The sequence below is a fragment of the Dasypus novemcinctus genome, chromosome 4 (genome assembly GCF_030445035.2).
Source record: "Dasypus novemcinctus isolate mDasNov1 chromosome 4, mDasNov1.1.hap2, whole genome shotgun sequence".
NCBI classification, from domain to species: Eukaryota; Metazoa; Chordata; class Mammalia; order Cingulata; family Dasypodidae; genus Dasypus; species Dasypus novemcinctus.
In genome coordinates this window covers 7,379,002-7,405,332 of record NC_080676.1, presented here as the reverse complement: position 1 = coordinate 7,405,332, position 26,331 = coordinate 7,379,002, and the positions used below count along the sequence as shown (strand labels likewise).

Genomic DNA, 26,331 nt, shown 5'->3' with positions numbered 1-26,331 from the left:
AGCCATACACATCATCTTAAACTCTAAATAAAAACAATCGTGGACATATTTTTCATCTAACAATACTCAGCTGTCCTGCATACAACCTGAAATGTACTCGATCTCTCCAGAATGCAGTCATACCTTGGTATTTGACTGCTTTGAAATTTGTCAGATTTAGGATTTGACGCATTTTGACATGAAAACTTTGTCCTAGTACTCGTCATTTGTTTGGTACTCGACATGCAAGCTAGAACTTGTCAGTGTGGGTTGCCTTGTGACTCACTACCCTTTCTAGCGGAAACAAGTGTCACGTATTTGTTACACAGTAGCTCTTCCCCTGTGTACATCCCATTGAAGTCTTATCTTAGCTTCTGTGGACATTTTATGTATTTTTGCGTTTGTTTTTTGTTTTTCCTCACCTGAGTCCTAAGAAAATAAGCAGTAATAGCACTGAGCAAAAAAGAAAATTACTTCATACCACCAATGAGCAAAAAATAGAAATAATAGGTAAATGTGAGAGCGGTATTCATATTACTAATCTTGCTAGGTAATATGGTATGCCTATAACAACAGTGTCCACTATCATTAAGAATAAAGAAGCAATAAAAAGGCCAATGTTGTGAAAGGAGTTCAAGCAGTAACAAAGCAGTGTTCCTAAACACTCAAAGTTGAAGAGCTGTTATTAATTTGGGTAAACGAGAAGCATTTAGCCGCTACAGTGTATCCAAAGCCATGATATGTGAAAAAGCGAAAGTGTTGCATGCCAATCTTTTTAAAAACAAACAGAAACTGAGTGATGAGAATGTTGAAGTGTTAAATGCCAGCCACAGCTGGTCTGATAATTTTAAAGAGGACCAGCATCCGTAGTGTCCCGAAGCATGGCAAGGCAGTGAGTGCTAATAAAAAGGGTGCTGATGAATTAGTGAATTTCAAGGCTACCTGGAGGCTGAGGGCTTTATTCCCCACAAAGTTTTTAACTGTGATGAGACCAGAGTTTTTTTGGGGAAAAAATGCCAAGTAGTACCTATATCACAAAAGAGGAGAAGGCATTACCAGGCCAGAATTTGTGGCCAGAAGCGGTCACTCAGAGAGACTTTGAAGGGTTTGGGGCTGACCCCACGCCTGCAGGTACAGAGGGTCCAGTTGTGCGGGATATTCTATCTTTGGTCCAGTCCATGGGGCTGGAGGTCGATGCTGCTAATGTTGAGGGGTCAGTGGAGGAACATGGTGAAGAGTCAGCACTGAGGAGCTCAGGACCTGCAGAAGGAGCAGCAACAAGAGGTGGCTGAAGAGATTTCTTCAGGTGAGGAGGAGAGAAGGGAGGATGTCCTCAGTTCCTTGATAAAAGAAATGCGTGCAAAATGGGCCTAAGTTCAAAACTTTGTAGAGAAGTACCATCCGGACAAAGCTCTGACAAGCAGAAACGAGAATATATTGAATGACCAAACAATTTCTCACTTTTGAGGAATTCTGAAAAGAAGATAGAGGCAGTCCTCATTGGATAAGTTTTTAGTGAAGGTGCCAAAGGGTATGTCAGAATCTGTGGTACAAGTTGAAAAAAGGCCGAAAAGAGAAAGAACACCTGAAGTACAAGTGCCTGATGTTCTGTTGGAGGGGACTCTCCTTCCAAGCAGCACTCCATGTAGCCTCCCCTCCTCACCACTCTCCTCCCACCATCCCATTAGGCCATGGACTCTTGTCCGTGCAGGTAAAGTGAAAGTTTTATTTAATCTAAGTATTCATTTTTAGGTTTATTTCTCATGTAAAGTGGAAAAATATCATTTTACATATTGCCTTAAAAATGTGCATTGTCTTTGGTTTGGGAATGTATTAAATTTATTTACATTATTCTTTATGGAAAATATCTGTTTGGTACTCATCATTTTTGGTACTCATCGTTCTCCCAGAACCAATTAATGATGAGTACCGAGATATCACTCTACTATCCTATACAGTAGAGTCTTAATCTTAATATCCTATAACTTAAAATATTATGACATGAAACTAACATAATTTATGGCATATGATGATAAGATAAGGAAGAAACAAAGATATTTTCTTTATGAACATATACAAATGTACTCATAACAAAACAAGGAAATATTTATAACTATTACAGTCCTTTCTGTAAGTGGTCCCATTGTTGTCATTTGTATTTATCACCACCTTCTTCCACTACCCATTCCACGTTCCCTTTACCCTCAGCAAGCATCTCAGCTGGCTGTGGTTCTTTGCCACAGCAAAGACCCAGGTCTTAATTCCTTAAGTTTCTGGGCCATTGATAGTCCTGCCTAAATTAGGTTGTTGCAGTTTTCCATTGACTTTAATCACAGGGCATAGTAGGACTAAGAGACACCAACGATCTCCTGTATTCCAGGCAGTCTCTTCTTTACCTCTATTATATAGTAGCAGTCGTATTTCTCCTTGATAATCAGGATCGGTCATCCCAGCCGGTACAGTAATTCCCTTCTTCGCCTGTTAATTCAGAGGCACAAGGAGCCAAAGTGGCCAGGTGGCAGTCTTAACTTCCAGTTCAGTGGAATCATTGTAGTGTCTCCTGGGGGAAGTATACCTCCTTTTGGAATAAGACCAGTAGGCCAGCAGAGCTTAAGGTTGCAGGGACAGGAAGCAAAAATGCTTCTAGTGGATCACTAGGGCTAATGGTGAGTTATGCCACTCCCATCTCCACCCCTTAATTCCTTGGTTTGGGAGAAACAGCAGCATAGTTTCTGCATGATTTAGAGTGTATATATCTTGGAGAACATTGCTCCAGCCCTGTAAGGTACTGCCACTTAATTGGCGCTGTACATGAGTCTTTAGAAGGCCATTCCCTTGTTCTGTCAATCCAGCTGCTTCAGGATGATGGTGAACATGGTGAAGACAAGTGAATTCCATGCGCTTGTGCCCATTCCCATGTATCATTTGCTGTGAAGTAGGTTCCTTGATCAAAAGCAATGCTATGTAGAATATCATGATGGTAAATAGGGCATTCTGTAAATCCACAGATAGTAATTTTGGCAGAAGCATTGCGTGCAAGGAAGGAAAGCCCATATCTGGAGGGTGTTTCTTTTCCAGTTAGAACAAATCACTGCCCCTTCCATGATGGAAGTGGTCCAGTATAATCAACCTGCCACCAGGAAGGAGTCTAATCACCTTGAGGAATGATACCATATCAGGGGCTGAGTGTGGGTCTCTGCTGCTGGCAGGTTGGGCGCTGAGCAGTAGCTGTGGCCAGATTGGCTTTGGAGAGTAGAAGTCCCAGTTGCTGAGCCCATACATAAGCTCCATCCATACCACCATGGCCACTTTGTTCATGATCCCATTGGGCAGTGACAGGATTGGCTGGGGAAAGAGACTGACTTTACCCAGCTATCCACAGAATGTGTCATCCACTTGAATATTAAAATTTGCTGCTGCTGAATTCATCCTCTGGTGAGCATTCACATGGGACACAAATATTTTCATGTTTTATCCACTCAGAAAAGTCTATCCACATACCTCTTTCCCAGACCTTTTTGTCACCAGTTTTCTAATCATGTTCCTTCCACATCCCTGACCTTCCAGCCAAACCATTGGTAACAGCCCATGAATCAGTGTGCAAATGCACGTCCGGTGATTTCTTCTTCAAAGCAAACCAGGTACACTGCTCAAAATTCTGCCCACTGGGAGGATTTCCTCTCACCACTATCCTTCAGGGATGTCCCAGAAAGGGGCTGCAGTGCTGCAACTGTCCACTTTAAGGCGGTTCCTGAATATTGTGCAGAACCATTTGTAAACCCTGCCTGAGTTTTGTCTTCTTCAGGAGAATGATTGTAAGGAACTCCCCCGAGAGGCCATAGCTGTGTGCTGGGAAAGAAAAGGTAATGTGGCAGGAGTAGGGTGATGGGTCTTCAGGCTACTTCCTCATGAAACTTGTGCCTTCAGGACCCACTCAAGCCCTATCTCATATATACCATTTCTGGCTGATGATGGAGTATTGCTGTGCACACCCAACTTTATGGTTTGGTGGGTCAGACAACACTCAGTTCATGATAGGCAACTCAGGTCTCCTGGTAACTTGGTGGACCATGATTAAGCATTCGGTCTCTACTGTGGCCCAGTGGCAGGCCAAAAACTGTTTCTCAAAAGGAGAATAGTAATCTGCAGAAGATAGCAGGGCTTTGCTCCAAAATCCTAAGAGTCTGCCTTGTGATTCTCTATAGGGGCCTGCCAAAGGCTCCAGACAGCATCTCTATTTGTCACTGACACAGCACCATTGGCAGAGCAGCTTGCTTAGCAGCCTGGACCTGTTGCAGAGCCTCCTTTTGTTCTGTTACCCACTCAAAACTAGCAGCTATGCTGGTCACTCAGTAAATGGGCTGGAATAGCACACCCAAATGAGGAATATGTTGTTTCCAAAATCCAAAGAGGCCACCTGTATGTTGTGCCTCTTTTTTGGTCATAGGAGGGGCCAGATGCAACACCTTAGTCTTCACCTTAGAAGAGATATCTCAATACGCCCTACACCACTGGACACCTAGGAATTTTACTGAGGTAGAAACCCCCTGTATTTTAGTTAGGTTTCTCCCCCATCCTCTGATGACAAAATGCCTTACCAATAATTGCCCCAGCCTTCTTGCACACTAGGTTCAATCAAAATGTGTGTGTCTTGTGGGAGGGGGAGACAATTGAGGTCCTTGTGGACGTTATAACATAGGGCTGGAGGTGTGATAGGCCCTTGGGGTAGGAAAGTGAAGATATATTACTGGCTTTGCTAGCTGAAAGGAAACTGTTTCTGGTGGTCCTTACTAATAGCAATTGAAAAAAAACACTTGCCAGATCAATAGCTGCATACCAGGAAAAGTGATGATTTGCTTAAGCATTGATACCACATCTGGAACAGCAGCTGCAATTGGAGTCACCACCTGGTTAATTTTGTGGTAATCCAATGTCATCCAAAATTCATCTGATTTCTGCATAGGCCAAATAAGAGAATTGAATGAGGATGTGGTGGGAATCACTACTGCATCCTTCAGGTCCTTAATGGTGGCATTGATCTCTGGCAATCCCTCCTGGAATCCAGTATTGCTTTTGATTTACTCTCTTGGTTGGTAGGGGCAGTTCTTTTGGCTTCCACTTGATCTTTCCTGCCATAATAGCCGTCAACAAATCAAGGAACCAGTGTGGGAGTTCTGCCAATTGCTGAGTGTGTCTTTTCTAATTATGCATTCTGGAACTGGGGAATAACCATAAAATGGGTGGGGACCCACTAGACCCACTGTGAGACAGACCTGATCTAAAATTCTATCAATCACCTGATCTCCCTAAGCTCCTACTGACTGGTGGACCACAGTAACGTTTTTGGTTCTTCTGGAATTAATGTCACTTCTGAGCCAATGTCTAATAATCCCCAAAATGTCTGATCATTTCCTTTTACCCAGTGCACAGTTACCCTGATAAAAAACCATAGGTCTCTTTGGAGAAGACTGGGAAGAAGATTAACAGTATAAATTTGGGGAAGTGTAACAGGGTCCATCCACAGCCTTCCCATCATTCAAGGGGCTCTGAGTCTGTAAACTGTGTCAGGTCTGGGAATTGATTAAGGGGCTATGACACACTGTTTCTGTAACTCAAGTTAGACTTTTGTTCACTTGACCTAGAACTCTTCTGCTTAAACAGATCAAGTAGGAATTTAGTAGACTACCCGTCTTTTTTTATTTCTAGGTACCTCATTATCCACTAGCCAATGCCATAGGTCTCTGCAACCCATACAATTTTGATTGCTGTTTTGAGTCTACTGTTCATTATGGTAGCCACGTCCACCATGTCTCTGGCAGCTAATTGCTCAATCCAATCATTCCCACTGTGTTTAAGAATCCCAGTTCAGTGTCAGCAGTTTCCAAAGTAATAGCTGACCTACAGAGAAGAGCAACCACCGAGCTCTTCAGGGAAGATGGAGTTAGTCTCACAAGTTTATTTCTCACAGCCCTGGTGAAAGATATATCCTCTGGACATTCCTGGGGTGGGTGACCAGATCTTACATGACACATCCACTCTAATATTCCAGTCTGTCTAAGCATTTAGATCTCCTCATCTACAATATACCAGGAAGTTCTGGCATTTCCACCTCAGGTAATGCCAGCCATCTTTTGGTCCATGGTTCAGCCAGCCACCTGATAAACTGTCAGAGCCTTTTCTAACTTTATAACCTTGAGCTACCACATTGAATCCAGAATCTCTGCTTAGTGGGCCTATGTCAATAAATTCAGCTAGACCCAGCTTTATATCTCACACCCTCAATATCCATTCACAGACATCACTCCTGATTTCTGTCTATATGAATTGGAAAACTCACGCAGTTCTTCTGGAGTATAGGTCTGGAAGAAAAGACGGGTGGTGAGGGTGGGAAATCAGAAAGATTAGGCTTTTCTTGCAAGCCAGTTACTTCAGGGTGTTTGCAGTTTCACCTGGTGAAACGGGATTAATTTCTTCAGGTGGAGGTTGAATGGCAGGCTTCCCAAGGCAGACAGGAAGTTGGAAAGCTTTTTCCTCAGGGCATACTGGAGCTTGAGAAACAGTTTCCTTAGGACAGTCCATTACAGGTTTCTCTGGCAACAAGTCAGCAGAATTTAGGATTTCAGTGTCTCCGCTGCCGTCATTATCAACTCATATGACTCCATTCCAGTTTTCAGGATCCAGTTCCTTTCCAATCAATGCCCTCCCTTTAACAGAAGACACCCTGCAAAGTCGAGATTTTGGGTTTTCCATTCTAACTCTCCTTGCATAATGAGACTTGGGGTCTGGTTTTCAGCAATCTCAAGTCTGCAACTACACGAAACAAGATTTTCTTTCAGGTCACACATAGAAACTTTCACATCCTTCATGTGACACTTAAGTTGCAAATTTGAACACATCCCTTTTATAACTGTATCCAGTATATACAGAAACAACCAGCCAACATTATAATTTTTAATTCTATAAAACTCTGTTGTCAAAAACACTCTCACCCAGAGCTTGCCTTTGTAAAGCATGACTAGCCACTTGTTTGACCCTCGGTTCTTCCATCAATGAATTAATGTGAGAATCTCAATAAAGAGATAGATATTTTAAAGAGGAACCAAACAGAACTATTGAAGTCGAAGACTAAAATAACTGAAATGAAAAACTCCCCAGAAGGTTTCAGTAGTAGATTGGAGCTGACAGAAGAAAAGAATTTGTATTGTACCATTTTGAGTTCCTTCTCATTTGTTTCTGGATATGTATTTCATATATTTTCCTTGCTGTTACCCTAGGGTTAAAATTTACCATCCTGAATATATACAGTCATATTTGATTTGATGCCAACTTGACTTCAGTACCATATACCTACACTTTCCTTATATCCCTCTGATTACCACCTTTCTTGATACTCGTTACAAATTATGTCTTTATGCATCATATGTATATCAAAAGCCATAGATTTATCATTACTTTTTATACAATTGCTTTTTTAAAAATATATTCTTTTTTTAAATTATTTCTCTCCCTTTCCATGCCCCAGTTGTCTACTCTCTGTGTCCATTCCCTGTGTGTTCTTCTGTGTCTGCTTGTATTCTTGTCAGCAGCACCAGGAATCTGTGTCTCTTTTTGTTGCATCATCTTGCTACGTCAGCTCTCCGTGTGTGCAGCACCACTCCTCGGTGGCTGCGCTTTTTTCACGCTGGGCGGCTCTCCTTACAGGGCGCACTCCTTGCGCGTGGGGCTCCCCTACGCAGGGGACACCCCTGCGTGGCTCGGCACTCCTTGCGCATCAGCAGCACTGCACATGGGCCAGCTCCGCACGGGTCAGGAGGCCCTGGGCTTGAACCCTGGACCTCCCATGTGGTAGGTGGATGCTCTATCAGTTGAGCCAAATCCGCTTCCCTATACATTTGCTTTTTAGCACCTGTAGGAAGTAAGAAGTGGAGTTACATATGAAAAACTATAGTATAGTAGTACTGGCATTTATAATTATCCATAGAGTTACCTTTACCAGAGGTCTTTATTTCCTTATAAAGACTGAAGAACTAACTTTCTTTTCAGGCTGAAGAACTCCCTTTAGCATTCTTGTAGGACTGATCTAATGGTGATGAATTCCCTCAACTTTTATATCTGGGAATGTCTTAATTTCATCTCTTTTATTTTTTAAGGAGGTACTGGGATTGAACCTTCCCTGCATGGGAAGGAGGTACTCAGCCACTGAGCTACACCTGCTCCCCATTGAGAATCTCATTTTTCTTTTGTTTTGTTTTTAGGAGGGTGCTCAACCACTTGAGCTCCATCTGTTTCCCATCACCCTCATTTTTGAAAGCAAGTCTTATCAGATATAAAATTCATGATTGCTCATTGTTTTCTCTGAGCACTTCAAGTATTTCATCCCACTGCCTGCTTGCCTCCATGTTTTTTTTTTAAAGAGAAATTAACACTTAATCTACTTGGGACTCTTTTTTATAAAATGTTGCTTTTCTCCTGCAGCTTTCAGAACTCTTTTCTTGTCTTTTGCAGTCAACAGTTTGATTAGTATGTGACAGAATATATTTCTCTTCCTTTTTATCCTGTTTGGTGTTCCTCTGAATTTCTTTTTTTTTTTTTTTTTTTTAAAGATTTATTTATTTATTTAATTCCCCCCCCCCCCCCGGTTGTCTGTTCTTGGTGTCTATTTGCTGCGTCTTGTTTCTTTGTCCACTTCTGTTGTCGTCAGCGGCACGGGAAGTGTGGGCGGCGCCATTCCTGGGCAGGCTGCACTTTCTTTTCACGCTGGGCGGCTCTCCTTATGGGTGCACTCCTTGCACGTGGGGCTCCCCCACGCGGGGGACACCCTTGCGTGGCAAGGCACTCCTTGCATGCATCAGCGCTGCGCATGGCCAGCTCCACACGGGTCAAGGACGCCCGGGGTTTGAACCGCGGACCTCCCATGTGGTAGACGGACGCCCTAACCACTGGGCCAAAGTCCGTTTCCCCCTCTGGATTTCTTGAACGTGCATATTCAGATCTTTTGCTAAGTTTGGGAAGTTCTCTCTCATTGTTCCTTTTTTTAAAATTTATTTCTCTCCCCTTCCCCCTCCTCACCCCCATTGTCTGCTTTCTGTGTCCATTCACTGTGTGTTCTTCTGTGTCCACTTGTATTCTTGTCAGCGGCATCGGGATTCTGTGTCTCTTTTTTGTTGTGTCATCTTGCTCCGCCAGCTCTCCATGTGTGTAGCCCCAGTCCTGGGCAGGCTGTACTTTTTTTTTCACGCGGAGGCTCTCCTTACAGGACGCACTCCTTGTGCGTGGGGCTCCCCTACGCAGGGACACCCCTGTGTGGCACGGCACTCCTTGTGCACATCAGTGCTGTGCATGGGCCAGCTCACCACACGGGCCAGGAGGCTCTGGGTTTGAACCTTGGAACTCCCATGTGGTAGGCAGATGCTCTATCCATTGAGCCAATTCCTCTTCCCTCTCATTATTTCTTTGAATATTTTTCTGCTTCTTTCTTCTCTAGCTGGGACTCCCATAATGCATATATTGGTATTCTTGATGGTGTCGCACAGGTCTCATATTATTTTTGCTTTTTATAATTCTTTTTTCTTTCTCCTTCTCAGCCTGGCTTATTTCAGTTGTTTTGTCTTCTGGTTCATTCATTCTTCTGTCAGCTCCAATCTCTTATTGAAACCTTCTTGGGAATTTTTCATTTCAGTTATTTTAATCTTCAACTCCAGTAGTTGTTTAAAATGTCTATCTCTTTATTGAGAGTCTCACATTATTAATTCATTGTTTTCCTGATATCCTTTTTTTTTTTTTCATTTTCCTTCATCTCCTCGAGCATGTTAAAGATCATTTTTTTAAGTCTTTTTCTGGTATGCCCACCACAATATATCACCCTCTTCCTCTTATACTTCCTTCGATGCTGCACAGTGGACTCCAGAGTTTTGAAATAGATGATTCAGACAGTTCTTGCCTATTTAATAGTTCTTATGCCAGGACTAATTCCTAGATCTTATTCCATCACATTCCCACAGTTTCTTACATATCTGTTTCAGGAGCTACTATTTGATGTTCTCATTATTAGAGGCTTTACCGCCTCCAGAGTCCTACCAAACATTTCATTTTGCAGGCCCATTGCCTGTTTGAAATTTGTAATGGGCCCACTTTTGCATTTCTAGTCCCTTCCCTGTTCTACCTTTATCTCCCACCTGTTAGTATCCCCATGCTACAGATCTTCCTGGCCATTATATCCCTTCAGATGTAATATCTTATCCTTAATGTCATTTTTTTGGAAAATGTTTATTTTGAAATAATTTCAAAATTATAGGACAATTGCAAAAATAATGCCCACCCCATACAGAGTAATATACCCCCACCTAGATACCCAGATCTACCAACTTTCAGTATTTTGCCACATTTACTGTATCATTCTGTTTACTCCTTTCTACTTACCTATTTTCTAAACATTTGAGAGTAGGTTCTATACATCATGTTTCTTGAATACTTAATACTCCCATGTACGTTTCTAAGAACAAGGATGTGCACTTATGTAACCACCTTAATTGCAGTTAGCAAGTTCAAGAAATTTAACATAAAACTCAGAGTCTATACTCTCATTTTTTCATATGTCCCAATAATCTCCCTCTCTTTCTTCTGTAATTGTGGAAATATGCATACATGAACTTTCCCATCTCATCCAGTCCCAAGCATTGAATTCAGTGGGGTTAATCACACTCACAAGATTGTGCTACCCTTACTGCCTTTCATTACTAGAACTTTCCCACCACTGAAACAGAAACTATACACCCATTATGCATTAACTCCCTTTTCTCCCTCCTTTAGCATCCTAAATACCAAACCAACTTCAATAGCGTAAACACACTATGTTCCTTCCATCCATCCACCTTTATGCAGCTCTTGTCACAAATTATTATTATTATATATATATTTTTTGAGGTACTGGGACTGAGGATTGAACCCAGGATCTTGTATGTGGGAAGGAGGCACTCAACCACTTGAGCCACATCCACTCTACAAATTACATATTTATACATTATAAGTCCCAAACCATTGATTTATCATTACATTTTATTCATTTGCATTTTAGATCCTATAGGCCTTCATTTCATTTTAATTGAGAATTGTTTCTCTTCTGTATCATACCCCCTAACATCATATGGCTCTTGATTACTTGAAATGTGGCTAGTCCCAGTTGAGATGCACTCTATGTAATTGTAAGATACACAGCAGATTTCAAAGACTTGGTTTGGAAAAAAAAACGTAAAATATTGATTACATAATGGTTATATTGGATTAAATAAAATATATCATTAAAGTTAATGCCACCTGCTTCTTTTAACTTTTTAAAATATGACTATTAGATAATTTAAAATTACTGTGGTTCACGTTATACTTTATTGGACTGCATTGTTCTAGAGAGCAAGTACCATGCCATCCATATACTTGATAGATGTACAATAAATATTTGTTTGTTGATTTATCAGTCTTTGAATTCTAAACTTCCAGGAGCCCAGTCCTTATGCACAGTTGAAATAGAGTAGGACATTTCTAGGCCAAGAATATTAAGTAAGCTGTTATAAATCTTAAATAGAATTAATTTAGGCATCCTTTTACATCAGAAACCTGCCTGGAGATATATGCTACAACATAGATGAATCCTGAAAACATGCAAAGTGAAGGAAGCCAGTCACAAAAAGGCACTTACTATATAATGCCATTTATAGGTAATGCCCAGAATAGGCAATTCTGAAAAGACTCAGTAGAGTAGTGGTTGCTAGTGGTAAAAGTGGAAAAGGGAAGTGACTGTGAATGGGTCCATGGTTTCTTTATGGGGAGATAAAGTGTTCTGAAATTGGTGGTAAAAGTTGCAAAACCACTGAATCAAACCCTTGAAGATGGTGAATTTTATGTAATATGAATCATATCTCCAAGTTGCTATTAAAAGCATTCAATACAATTGAGTATTATTCAGCCATGAAAAGAAATGAGGTGCTGATACACACTACAGCATGGATGAACCTTGAAAACATTATGCTAAGTGAAGTAAGAGAGACACAAAAAGACAAATATTGTAAGATTATGATTCCACTTAAAGGAAATAACTAGAATAAGAAAATTCATAGATACAAAAGTAGAGTACAGGTTACCAATGTTTGGGGGAGGGGGAATGGGGAGTTATTGCTTCATGGGTAGAGTTTCTGGTTTGGGTGATGAAAAAGTTTTGGTAATAGGTTGTGGTCATAGCACATTATAATTAACACCACCATATTGTACACTTGAAATTGTGTATTTTGTTATATATAAACACAAAAGAAACTTAAAAAAAATTCAAGATCAAAATATAAAGGACAGGCTGCACATCTAGATTATTTTTGGTCTATCAGTATTTCAGAGAAATAACTTTAAAAGTCCAGATTTAGCATAATTAATATATCATGTTTTTTGTAAGGCTTGTACTTACCTGGGACTAAACTGGTCATGGTATTTTTTTAAAAAAGATACTAATGACTGCTACTTATATAATTTTTTTAAAACTTGGAGAATTATATTTTATTAGCATTATCATGGACACTTATTTTCTAAAATCAATAACAGCATGTAGTTTCTTTTGTTTAAAGGATTTGTATAAGTCCTTGAAAATACTATCTGCTGAAGTGGTGCCTTGGCATAATTTAAAGAAGAAGGATGAAAATGAAGGTATCAAAGTTGAAGATCTTTTGTTTATAGTAGATACCATGTTAGAAGAAGTTGAAAATAAGGAAAAGGTAACACTTAATATTTATATAAAATTTTAAAATTAATCTTATCTAAAAATCTTATATTTGATATGGATGTCGATTTTTTTTTTTGAGGGCTCTGTTTCTCTTTATAAGCTTTTATTAAAAGTTTTTGGATTATTTTAAGAAGTGATCTCTTTTCTCTTATTCTCTCTCTTTTGGACAGGACAACAGTATGCCAGACTTTCAAACTTTGCATGCTGTTGTTTCTCATTTTCAAAAATTGTTTGATGTGCCTTCTTTGAATGGAGTCTATCCTCGAATGAATGAAGTTTATACTAGGCTTGGAGAAATGAACAATGCTGTGAGAAACCTCCAGGAACTCTTAGAACTAGGTAACGTCCTTTCATCATTTAAGAATTATTCCTAATAAATAAATTAAAAGTTGGTAGAGGTGACGTCATCAACCTAGCAATGTAGGACATTAAAAAATAGAACCTCACATCTATGGCGAAATGATTTTTGGCAAGGCTGCCAGTCCACTCAGTTGAGAAGAATAGTCTCTTCAATTAATGTTGCTGTGAGAACTGGATACCCCTACGCAAGAGAATGAAAGAGGACCCCTATCTCACACCATTTACAAAAATTAACTCAAAATGGATCAAAGACCTAAATTTAAGAACCAAGATCATAAAACCTCTAGAAGAAAATGTAAGGAATCGTCTTCAGGATCTTGTGTTAGGCAATGGTTTCTTAGACTTTACACACAAAGGACAAGGAATAACAACAAAAATAGATAAATGGGACCCCAAAATCAAAGACTTTTGTGCATCAAAAGACTGTCACAAAAGTAAAAAGCCTACTCAATGTGAGAAAATATTTGGAAACCACATATCTAATAGTGATTTAATATCCAGAATATATGAAGAGATCCTACAATTCAACAATAAAAAGCAACCTAATTAAAAAATGGGCAAAAATTTGAAGACATTTCTCCAAAGAGGATATACAAATTGCTAGAAAGCACATGAAAAGTTGCTCAATATCACAAACTATTAGGGAAATGCAAATCCAAACTACAATGAGATATTCCATGCCCACTAGAATAGCCATTATGAAAACAAAAACAACAGAAAACTGCAAGTGTTGGAGAGGATGTGGAGAAATAGGAACATTCATTCATTACTGGTGTAAGTATAAAATGGTGCAGCCATGGCAGAAGGCAGTTTGGCTGTTCCTCAGGAAGCTAGCCAAGCATAGGATTACCAGATGACCTGGCAAACCCCTACTAGGTATATAACCAGAAGAACTGAAAGCAAGGACTCAAACAAATGTTAGCATACCAGTGTTCATAGCGGCATTATTCACAATTGCCAAAGATGAAAGCAACCCAAGTTTTCACCAGCCAATGAATAGATAAACAAAAATGTGGTATATACGTACTATGAAATATTATTAATTCATAAAAGGAATGAAGTTCTGATGCATGGATGGACCTTGAGGACATTATGCTGAGTGAAATAAGCCAGAGACAAAGGACAAATACTGTATAATCACCCTGATATCTACAAATCATAATAAACTCAGAGTTAGAATCTAGAATACGTTACCAGGAGATAGACTGGGGTTACAGAATTCTGAGTTGATGCTTGCTTTTGAAGAGAATTTCTATTTAGGTTGATTGCCAAGCTTTGGAAATGGATGGTTGTGATGGTAGCACATTATTCACAGCACTGAATTATATAGGTGAATGTGGTTAAAAGGGGAAGTTTAGGTTACATAGGTTACTTGAATAAAAATTAAAAGATGAAACAGGACTGTATAACAGTGAATTCTATTGCTGATGAACTGTAGTTAATAGTACAAGTATAAAATGTTTTTTCATTAATTATTACAAATATATGACACTAATACAGGGTATTAATAATAGGGCTGCATATGGGAAAAAGATACACCTTATGTAGACTGTGGACGATAGATATTTTAATAATCTTTCATCAATTGTAACAAAAGTAACTACCGTAAAAAAAACAGTACAGTTATAAAGAAGTGCTATCATCAGTTTTAACAAATGTTCCATACCAGTCAAGGTATTGGTTGTGGGTCATGTTTGGGAATCCTGTATTTTATGCATGATTGTTCTGTAAACCCATAACTTCTTTAATAAAAAAAATTTTTATTAAAGTAGGTAAAACATTTAAATGTAAAAAAATAAAGATAAATGAAGCCTGAAATGTTTGGTGTAATGATTTTGAAAATTCTCTTTTTAAATATCTTATCCTTTTATTTCTCTTTTGCAGATAATTCAGCCTCATTGTACGTGCTGGTAAACACAGTTGGAAAATTGTGTAGACTGATTAATGAGGATGTGAGTGAACAGGTTAAACAGGTTTTGGGACCTGAAGATCTCCAAAGGTATTTATTTTAAAAGTTTACATAATGTCAGAGTGCTTGGAGGGGTGAAATTGGAGACTCCCAAAACTTCATAAGTTATTTACCTTCTCTATTTGAAATAGTACTTTTAAAATAACTTGACAACTTAAAATAATATCATACTCTTACAGTAGAAATAGATCTTAGGACCTGTAGATTTAAATAGGGTAGGTAAGGAACTCTTCAGTATTGTTCACTAAGCCTGTTTCTGGGGAAAATTATGTAGATAGAAAATCAAACCTTTTTGGCAACTCCATGTCAGTTCAGATTACAGGAACAAGTCCTGTTTTAGGATGTTGCCATGGACCACTAAACAGCTGCTAAGAGTGTATTATTAATTATTTGATTAACAGATAAATGTTAAGGATTTTCAGACAGGCAGACATAAAACCTGTTGTTTTTAAATATATTGAAGCATTGGAACTATACCTAAAGAATTTTTTCCCCTAAAATTTCACGCTGCAATTTATAGAAATGGAACACACACATATATCACATATTCCATATATTTGCAAGTTTTCTGAGAAGAACCCTTACATGATCTGATGCTTGAGTTTTCTGATAATTGATGCTTTATTTTAAAAGGAGCATATAACTCACTATTGTTCTTACCCTTCCCACAGTTTTACTAACTACTAACACTTTTCTTAATGTTTCATAGAATACTAGTATAAAAGGCAGTCATTTTTAGAAAATGTTATGAAAAGCCTAGAGCTAAATGGAAGTTTCCCATGTTAGAAATATTGTACATATTTAACTTTGGATCAAGTGTCTGTAACTGAAACTATGAGATAACTCTTTTTAGAAAAGTAACATTAGGTCAATAAAAACGAAAAAAGAAAATAAATGATCATTGTTTAAATTTAAATTGGCAAGATATTTTATTTGCAATCTGAATCAAGAAAACAAAGTTGGAAATTCAGTGAAACTGTGCTTTATTTTTTTAACAGCATTATCAACAAATTAGAAGAACATGAGGCATTTTTTCCAGCATTTCAGGCATTTACTAATGATCTACTTGAAATCTTAGGTAAGATCTCTGTTGGTGGCAATTATATTTAGAGAGTCTTAAGATGCCAGTAATTTGAGAAGAGTGTACCTTTGTCACTGGACTAGTCTTTTACCTAGAATGCTTGGTAAAAAGTATTTGGAAACCACTAGCAGTTCTGGAAATAGACTCCTAACTTGCAGAATTGCCTGGGATTAGTCTACAGAACGTAGAAGCATAAACCATTTGAGGAATTAGGAGCTAACTTTGTTTGGGGACCTTATCATGAAAAATGGCATTACTCTAGACAGGCCCAGTTTAACCTTGACTCTGTCATTGTCTAAATAGGATTCCTGGAAGAATTTATGATCTTGGAAGATGTGTGTGTGTCTGTGTTTTAGGGTAGTGCCTATATATTGTGTTTTTAAAATATACAATTAAAATTTACTTATCAGGTGATATGAACTAATGTAACGTAGTAAACATCTGTAGAAAGGAAGAGAATGAAGTATTACATTTATACTTGTGGTCAGGCTGAGGGCCTTCATTGAGTTTTTTTACTATAAGAACAATTTTTATAGTTTAAAGTGATTTTTCACTAATGAATTATTGTTTTTCTCTTTAATTATTTGAAAGATTTTTCTTCTTAAAGAATGGCTCCTTGACATAGGAAATTAACTTAGAAGAGCAAATGAATGAGACTGGATAGGCAAATAAGGAATGAGAAAATTAAAACTTGTTAAGAAGAGAAATAAATGAAAAATTTGATTGGAGTATATGGCCTAGTGAACATAAAAGAAGTTTTGTGTCCAGTCCAGGCCATGGTTATATGTTTGAAAAGATCATAGCAAGTGAAAATGTAATTTGAAAGTCGAACTTAAGCAAAGGCATGAAATTGTGTTTAGAAGAGCCTAGTTTCACATGATTCTACTTTCCTTGGAGTGGCCATTAATTTAAACAGCACAGTTCTCCTCATTACTAAATATTTGGAATATTAATAAAATTTAAATAGGTATGCTGGTTACACCTACTTCAGAATCCTTCTGTAGAAACTTCCTCTCAGATAGATTATAACACTCAGCATGGTTCGGATAGGATTGTTTGCTCCAAAAAGCCAAGTTTCTCCTGTATTTTGATCAGAGTTAAAATTCTGAAGTTATGTTATATATTTAGCACTGGGAGAGTTAAATCTATTTTGGCCAACATGATTTTATTAAGCATCTAGTACTACAGAGCAGTATATTGAATGCCAGAGACTGAAAAGATTTCTTATTTAGAAATCTACCTTATAAATGAACCTCACATAGAATGACTTTGACTAATATGGGAATTTTCTTAGCCAGTCAACACGACTTATATGAGAAGAAGGTTTTTGTTGTTTTTTTTTAATCTAAAAGTGAAAGACAATCTTTTCAGTATCTGGGATTTCTTATTTAGTGAAAATATAGGTGTGATTTCAGAAACAGGCATGGGGTTCAGGGAATAACGTGATGTTATACCATACCACGACATAACTTGTGAACCAAGTCGTCTGTTCTAGGTGTGCTTACTTTGTTTTCTTTCCTGTATCTTGATCCTTTGTAAGTAAATCTAGACAAGTATTCTGACTGAAGTCAGGACCTTGAAGAACTAAAAGAGAAGTGGGATAGTGGTTCATGTGTTGAGGTTAAAAGAACCAGAATTCAGCTAAGCAGGGAGAGAGAGATAATCCCAGGAAACGCGGTTCATGGTCTAGCCGAATGAGCTAGAAAAAAGTGGTGGGTATCTAGAGAATCTGCCAGGGTTTACTTTATGAAGGGCTGGGGTCCAGACAGTGAGAGAAAGGCTTGCTGCTTCAGTGGCCAGGAGCTCCAACTTAAGCTAGTGGGAAGAAGATAGTTGTAGGAAGAGAAACCAAATTTAGAAAGAACCTCACAGACAAGAACCGGAGATGGTTTATCTGTTAATCAGTACCAGACTAACGTGCATTCAAGGTTTATATTCTGAAGAGCCTCATACCTATTGTTAAGTTTCATCCTGAAAGGTAGACCTCAGAGTGACCCTATTAATAAGAAACCTTTCCAAGATAGTTAAGGAGAATAGGACTGTGTTCTCTGAGAAAAAAATCTCCAGTCCTCAGATGAGGCCTTGGGAAAGAGGCAGCCACTACTTGGGATTTCTCCATCTAGACGCACTCATGTAATTATACAGATTTAAAGAGGCATTTACATAACAACAATAAATGTGGACAGCTGGATCTGCTCACGAGAGCGCACTGCTAATGAGGTTAGTACTAGAGTAGGCTGCTTGTAGGATTGTGATAGTTTTTCAAACACGCCCTTGATGCATCTGTCTCTGAGTCAGAGAAACTATCATGTGACACTACTGGAGAAAAACTTCAAATGCACAAAAGCACCAATATTGTTGCCTTTGTGTTTAAAACATTGCATAGAAGTTCTCATTTCACATGAGCCTATCACTAGGTTGATCTGGATACTTTTTCCAAAGTACTCTGCTTTGTTACTCTTGTTTTTTTCTATTACAGAAATTGATGACTTGGATGCCATTGTACCTGCAGTAAAGAAATTAAAAATACTTTCATACTGAAAACAAATCCAATCATTTTTACTGTGTAAATTGAGTTCCTAGACATTCTAAATATTTTTGTATGATCTTGAAACAAGGGTTATTCAATGTTTTTACTTGCAGTATTCGTCCCTTTCTTAGCATTGGGTACTTCTCCATCCATTTTATTTTTATTAACTTTTGATACTCGTATAGAGAAAACAGTTGCAATTTAATTGAACTTTAGATCCCTTAATCGTTTCTTAAGCAATTGTTGAATGCCTAAAATTTAAGGTTGTTTTAAATAAAGTAGGGCATGTGAATAAAAGAGAAATTCAGGGAAATATATGGTAAGACTGCCAGTGGCTCTCAAGTCCCACCAGTAGGAAGCTTTGCTTTCCTGGCAAGGCCTAAATGGCACACTCTATTAAGATACTTCTTAAGTTAGTTTCCCTGTCAAAGCAGGAGGAAGAAAAAGAAGGAAAGCTGTGTTAACATTTTGTTAGTATAGGAACTGAATTATGCAGTAAAACAGATGAGTACATAGAAGTCCTTCATTTTTAAAAGGATCTTTTTGCAGTCTTGATTGTAATGCACTTTTAAAAAGACATAAGAATTTAAATAAAATTTTCGTAAAGAATTTCCAAACATAAGTGTCCTCAATGACTTATTTTTATTATTCACAAAAATGAGTCAGATTCTCTTCTTAGGCTGAGCCTTCCTTGGACAACTACTGCGTTTTTACATAAGAGTACTTTTCTTGATGCCTGATAATATTCTCTATTATCAGTAGTCCGATTTTCTTGAGAGGTCTCACATCTGTAGTACAGACCACTTTGGTCTTCTCCCACCTTTTATAAGTAGGAAGCCTAAGAAGACTTCTCAGATTCTTGTTGTTTGGAATGCAACAATATTATAAAGCATTTCCTGGAAGCGGCATAGAATGGAGAGAGTAGATACCAGTGGACAATCATCCAGATCTTTGGTCTTACAACTTTAGGGTTAGGGATTAGGCCAGACAATGACAGAGATTCCTTCCATATTTAAAATTCTTGTTTTGTTTTATTAGCCTGCAATTTGTGGAAGAACTGTGTCTTTGAAGGTTGGCTAGAAAAAGTATTTGGGTATTCAAAAATGTAAATACTCTGAATTGATTAGGTTATTCCAAGAAACTACTATGAAACAATTTGGAAGTCTAACAACATTTGAAAGGAAGAAATGTAATTAAACATTTTAAACCTAATTTGTGGCTCTCTTAAAAGCCTATTGATAGCTTCTAATTTAAAAACACAGGTAGTCCTTGGAGCCCTAAGGGTTTTTTAGAGTGCCCCAAAAGCTACTGAGAGGCACAGTGACACTAGTAGGAAGGGATTTAGGGCCATCCATGATCAGATTCGCTTTATCCAATTTAATTATTTAAAATATAAATAAGCACTATAACTTGTGTTTAGCTCTTGATTATTTTTTACAATTTTGAGATAGAATTTTCATATAATAAACTGTACATATTTAAAGCATACAATTTGATAAGTTCTGATATATGTATACACCCGTGAAACCATCACCACAATGAAAATAATAAAGATACCCATCATTCCAAAAGTTTTCTCTTTGCCCTTGGTAATCCCGTCCCACCCTTCCCATCCCTAGGCAACTGATTTGCTTTCCATCACTATAGATTAGTCTGCATTTTATAGAATTTTATAGAAATGGAATCAAACAATATATCCTTCTTTTTTTGGTCTGGTATCTTTCAATCAGTATAATTCAAGATTTTGCATGTTTTTGCATGTATTAACAGTTCATTCATTTTTATTGCTGTGTCGTGTTCCATGTGTGATTATACCATGATTTGTTTATCCATTCACCTCTTTATGGACATGTGGGGTATTTCCAGTTTTTTACTATTACAAATAAAACTGCTGTGAACATTCACGTAAATGTCTTTGTTTGGAAATATACTTATTATCCAGTGTCTTGAAAAAAATGTTGTTTCACATGTTTGTTTTTGGTTTGGTTTTAGTTGTTTCCCACAAAAGGGTATATAAGAGGGAAGCGGACTTGGCCCAGTGGTTAGGGCGTCCGTCTACCACATGGGAGGTCCAAGGTTCAAACCCTGGGCCTCCTTGACCTGTGTGGAGCTGGCCCATGCGCAGTGCTAATGCGCACAAGGAGTGTCGTGCCACGCAGGGGTGTCCCCCGCATAGGGGAGCCCCACGTGCAAGGAGTGCGCCCCGTAAGGAGAGCCGCCCAGCGTGAAAGAAAGTGCAGCCTGCCCAGGAATGGCGCCGCACACACGGAGAGCTGACACAACAAAATGACGCAACAAAAAGAAACACAGATTCTCTGTGCCGCTGGTAAGGATCGAAGCGGTCACAGAAGAACACACAGCGAATGGACACAGAGCGCAGACAGACAGCTGCGGGGGAGGGGAGAGAAATCAACAAAAAACTAAATCTTAAAAAAAAAAGGGGTATATAAGATTTGTTACTCCATCTTGGTCAGAAGCGAAAGTTTAGAAGTATGTAGGTTTTCTTCTTTTTTTAATTTATTTCTCTCCTCTTCCCCTCCCCCGAGTTGTCTGCTCTCTGTGTCCATTCACTGTGTGTTCTTCTGTGACCACTTGTACTCTTGTCAGTGGCACCAGGAATCTGTGTCTCATTTTTTTGGTTGCGTCATCTTGCTGCATCAGCTCTCCATGTGTGCGGCGCCATTCCTGGGCAGGCTGCACTTTTTTTGCGCTGGGTGGCTCTCCTTAAGGGACACACTCTTGCATGTGGGGCTCCCCTACGGGGGACACCCCTGCGTGGCACGGCACTCCTTGCAAGCATCAGCACTGCACGTGGGCCAGCTCCACACGGTCAGGAGGCCCGGGGTTTGAACCTGTACCTCCCATGTGGTAGATGGATGCCCTATCCATTAGGCCAAATCCGCTTCCCTGTAGGTTTTCTTAGGTTATCTTTTTTATCATTTGTTTATAATTTTATTGCAGTCAGAGAACATGGTCTTTTGGTATTGATTTTTTGGAATTTGTTGAGACTTTCTTTGTGAATTCATATATGATAAATTTTTATACAATGTTCCAAATATGCTCTTAAAAAGTCTAATCTCTTTGTTATATGTGTTGTTTAAATCTGTTATATTTCTATCAGTTTTTTGTCTACTTGAATTTGTTAGTTTTTGGAAGATAGTGAAATCTGCCACCATGATTATGGATTTATAATTCTGTCAAATTTTATTTTATATATTTAAGACCTATTTTATAAGTATATGTAAATTCAATTTCTATACCTACCTAATGAATATCCCTCTTTCTTGCTACTAGTGCTAAACACCTTGAGTGTATTTTGCCTTTTAATTAATAATTGCTGGGTGTTTCACTTCCTTTTTTCATTTATTTCACTAAATTTTTTATTGTAAATTATAACACAAACAGTATAAATCATAAGCGTAGAACATAAAGCGAACCCCCAAGTAACAACCAAGAAATACTGTATTGCCAGCACTCCACAAGGCCTCCTCGACCCACCACGTGTTTCCCCTGGAGGCAACCATTATCATAATTTTTATATTAACCACTTCCTTGTTTTTATAAAAATAGTTTTGCCACGTTTATATGGGTACCTAATCAATATCATTTAATTTTTACTTTTGTATTTTACCTTATTTTTTAATTATTTTTTAAAGTTAATAGATCACACAAAACGTTACATTAAAAAACATAAGAGGTTCCCATGTACTCCAATCCCCACCCCCCAACCCCATCATTTTTTTAATTGTATTTTTTTGAAGATACATAGATCACAAAAAATGTTACATTAAAAAATATGAGGTTCCCTTATACCCCCCACACCCCAACACCCCACTCCTCCCATATCAACAACCTCTTTCATCATTGTGGCACATTCACTGCATTTGCTGAGTACGTTTTGGAGCACTGCTGCACCACATGGATAATAGTTTACATTGTAGTTTACACTCTCCCCCAGTCCATTCAGTGGGTTATGGCAGGATATATAATGTCCAGCATCTGTCCCTGCAGTATCATTCAGGACAACTCCAAGTCCCAAAAATGCCCCCACATCACATCTCTTCTTGCCTCTCCCTGCCCTCAGCAACTAACATGGCTACTTTCTCCACATCAATGCTACAATTTCTTCCATTACTAGTCACAATAGTTCTATAGTAGAGTATCAGTAAGTGCACTCTAATCCATACTCTATGCCTCCATCCTGTGGACCCTGGGATGGTGACGTCCACTCCTAATTTTTTTTTTCAATGAAAGATAAATGTCTCTTTTTTTTTTTTAAGGTTTATGTGTTTATTCCCCCCCCCCCCCCCCGCCATTGTCTGCTGTGTCCATTTGCTGTGCATTCTTCTGTGTCTGCTTGTCTTCTCTTTAGGTGGCACTGGGAACTGATCCTGGGACCTTCTGGAGTGGGAGAGAGGTGCTCAATCTCTTGCGCCACCTCAGCTCCCTGATCTGCTGCATCTCTCATTGTCTCTCCTCTGTGTCTCTTTTTGTTGTGTCGTCTTGCTGCACCAGCTCTCTGCTCAGGCCACGTGGGCCAGTACTCCACTCGGGACAGCTCACTGCACAGGACAGCACTCCACTCCATGTGGGCCAGTTCTCTACCCAGGCCAGCTCACCGCACAGGCCAGCTTGCCTCACCAGGAGGCCCCAGGAATCGAACTCTGGACCTCCCATATGGTAGACAGGAGCCCAATCGCTTGAGCCACATCCACTTCCCTATAGTTTAGTAATGCCTGTTTTTGTTGTTGTTATTGCTGTTGTTCTTTTAGGAGGTACTAGGGATTGCACCTGGGACCTTGTACATGGGAAGCAGGTACTGAACCACTGAGCTACACTTGCTCCCCAGTTTTGCCTGTTTTTGAATTTTATAAAAATTGAATCATGGTATATGTTTTAAAATTTTTGCTTATTAAAGTAGTTGTAGGTTTACAAACAAATCATGTGGAAAGTAAAGAGTCCTAATATTATTCCTGCCCCTTCACATACGCACAGTTTTCCTATTAACATTTTGCATTGGTATGGTACCTTTGTTACAACTGAACCAATATCATTGTATTAGTAACTATAATCCATAGTTTACATTGGAGTTCATTCTTTGTGTTGTACAGTTCTATTTTTTTCCTTAATTTTTATTCTGGTAATAACATATACAACATAAAATTTCCCATTTTGACCATTGTGAAATATACAATTCATTGGTGTTAATTACATTCACAATGTTGTGCTACTGTCACCACCATTTATTACCAAAACTTTCCATCCCCCCAAATAGAAACTGTACCCAATAACCATTAACTCCCCATTTTCTACCCCTACTTCCAGTAACCAATATTCCGATTTATAACTATCTATTTGCATATTCTAATTATTTCATGTGAGATTATACAATATTTGTGCTTTTGTGTTCAACTTATTTCACACAATATACTGTCTTGTTCATCCATGTTGTAGTATGCATCATCACTTCATTCCTTTTTACAGCCAAATAATATTCCCTTGTATATAAATATCATATTTTGTTCATCCTTTCCTCTATTGATGGGCTTCTGGGTTCCTCTTGGGATGCTGCTGAATGGATTAATGTGCAATTATCTTTTCAAGCCTCCGCTTTCAGTTCTTTTGGGTATATACCTGGAAGTGGAATTGCTGGGTCATATGGTGATTCTATGTCAAACTCTCACCTGCCACACTGTTTTCCACAGAGGCTGCACCGTTTTACATTCCTACCGATGTTATATAGGTGTCCCTATTTCTCTATATCCTTGTCACACTTTTGTGTGTGTGTGTGTAACAGTAACCATTCTAGTGGGTATCTAGTGGGAAATGGTATCTCATTATGATTTCTGCATTTCCCTAATAACAAATGATGTTGAGCATCTTTTCATGTGCCTATTGACCAGGAGTATATTTTCTTTAGAGAAATAGCTATTTAAGTCCTTTGCACATTTAAAAAAAATTTTTGTCTTTTCGTTGTTGAGTTGTAGGAGTTCTTTATATGTTCTGGGTATTAAACTCTTATCAGATATATGGTTTCCAAATAATTTTTCCCATTCTGTAGGGTTGTCTGTTCACTTTCTTGATAACTGTATTTTCAATATTCCTTCTTATAGTCAATATTATGTTTGTACTATTCATCCATGTGGTTGTGTGTAGGTCATTCATTTCCACTGCTATATAGTATTCCATTTATGAATGTTCTACTGAAATTGAAGATTGATGTTTGGGTTGTTTCCAGTTCTTGGCTATTACGAACAGTGCTAATGTGAACATTCTTGTACATGCATCCTTATATACTTGTACACAAATTTTCCAGAGTATATATCTGGAAATAAATTTGCTGGTTTGTAGGGGCAAACAATGCCCTATATAGCCGCGCAGACTGTGAAATGTACAATTTGAGGCAGTACCAGTTCTGTAGATGACATTGTGAATGGAACCTCTGGAGTTGTACAATGTGGTAACTTTGAAAATGTTGTAGCTTGAAAAAATGCCAAACTATTTTCCAAAAATGATTGTATCAATTTATACTCCCACCAACATTGTAGTAGAGTTCCCACTTTTCTACATCCTGACCAATTCTTGGTCAGACTTTTTTTTTTTTTGCCAGTATAGTGTACAGAGAGCTATTATTGTAGTTTCAATGTTTATTTCCCTGATTGCTAATGAAGTTAAATAAGAAAACCAGCAATGACGGCAGTTGGTGGGTCAAGAAACTGGTGGCTAGGGGTGATACCTGAGTGGGTAAGAGAAATGTGACCTCTCCAGCAGCTCTAGGAAAATCAGAGGGGACAAGCAGTGCATTTGCTTTATAAAGTCTGAAATGCAAAAGATGCACTTACTTAAGAATATAATTGACATATTTTGCTTTTAAAATGTGATTTAAGTGAACCAGCCATCTAGTAGAAAAGGGGTCCAGAATTTCTGAGCTATAGGAAGCTGTCCTTTCCTTCTGGCGGTGACACTCCTCCGTAGTCGCCAGTGTCCTGTTATGGCAGCTCAGATGTAGACCTGGGTTTGGAACTTGACTTGCATCTCCCAATGCAAATATTGCCATATCAGGGGGGTGGTGTGGACGCATTGGTCCCTGACAATCCCACACTAGAATATTTATCTCAAGGTATTTAAGTGTATCACTATAGCACTGTTACCATCAGGCTTAGAAGCACCAGCTCTTGGCAGTTTTGGGGTGGTCACTTTTTACTTGGATAAAAGATGCCTCCTCCCTCGGTTAGTCACTGTCCAGGAGTACTGAGAGCTGCTCCACCAACCCCCAGCAGCAGCAGCAGCAGCAGCACACTTCTGCTACGTACAGGTTAGTTCTGAATCAAATGGGCTACATCTATAAAAAGTGAAACACTAACCACTGAGGTTCTAATACTGATTTACTTGGCACAAATACCCAATTTCTTTCTGGATTTAAACAATAAAATCCAACTGAGAAAGTAGTTCTTGCCTTTATTTATGTCTGCTTTTTCCTAATACTATCCAGTCACTTAAAAAAAGAGTTAAATTTCACACACAAACATATGTATATATTTTCTGATTTAAATTACAAAATATACATTTATTTACATTTTACTATAAAGAAGTAAAGGTGATATGTGGTGCTCAGTTTCTAGGCTGTCCATCTGGAGTCAGCTCATACCTGT

The 26,331-nt window shown here is 38.5% G+C and overlaps 2 protein-coding genes across 47 annotated transcripts in view; one reads left to right on the top strand and one right to left on the bottom strand.

Annotated features, from left to right (window-relative positions):
- Positions 1-26,127, top strand: part of CEP70 (centrosomal protein 70) — a 98,221-nt gene extending 72,094 nt beyond the window's left edge. For 23 of the 45 annotated variants that reach the window (XM_058295058.2, XM_071214533.1, XM_023587484.3 and 20 more), the window contains 5 exons: positions 12,585-12,731; positions 12,910-13,078; positions 14,984-15,098; positions 16,067-16,146; positions 18,629-20,589. In XM_058295058.2, the coding sequence (XP_058151041.1) occupies positions 12,585-12,731; positions 12,910-13,078; positions 14,984-15,098; positions 16,067-16,146; positions 18,629-18,690 (573 nt within the window). In that variant the 3' untranslated portion in view covers positions 18,691-20,589. Of the gene's footprint in view, positions 1-12,584; positions 12,732-12,909; positions 13,079-14,983; positions 15,099-16,066; positions 16,147-18,628; positions 20,590-23,194 lie in introns of those variants that run through there. The other 22 variants (XM_058295047.1, XM_058295049.2, XM_058295045.2 and 19 more) reach the window with 1 other exon arrangement.
- Positions 26,118-26,331, bottom strand: part of ESYT3 (extended synaptotagmin 3) — a 46,607-nt gene continuing 46,393 nt past the window's right edge. For both annotated transcript variants that reach the window (XR_011648565.1, XM_058295037.2), the window contains exon 23: positions 26,118-26,327. Coding sequence is in view for 1 of the 2 variants with exons in the window: in XM_058295037.2 (XP_058151020.1) it covers positions 26,291-26,327 (37 nt within the window). In the remaining variant the exon portion in view is untranslated. The remainder of the gene's footprint in view (positions 26,328-26,331) is intronic.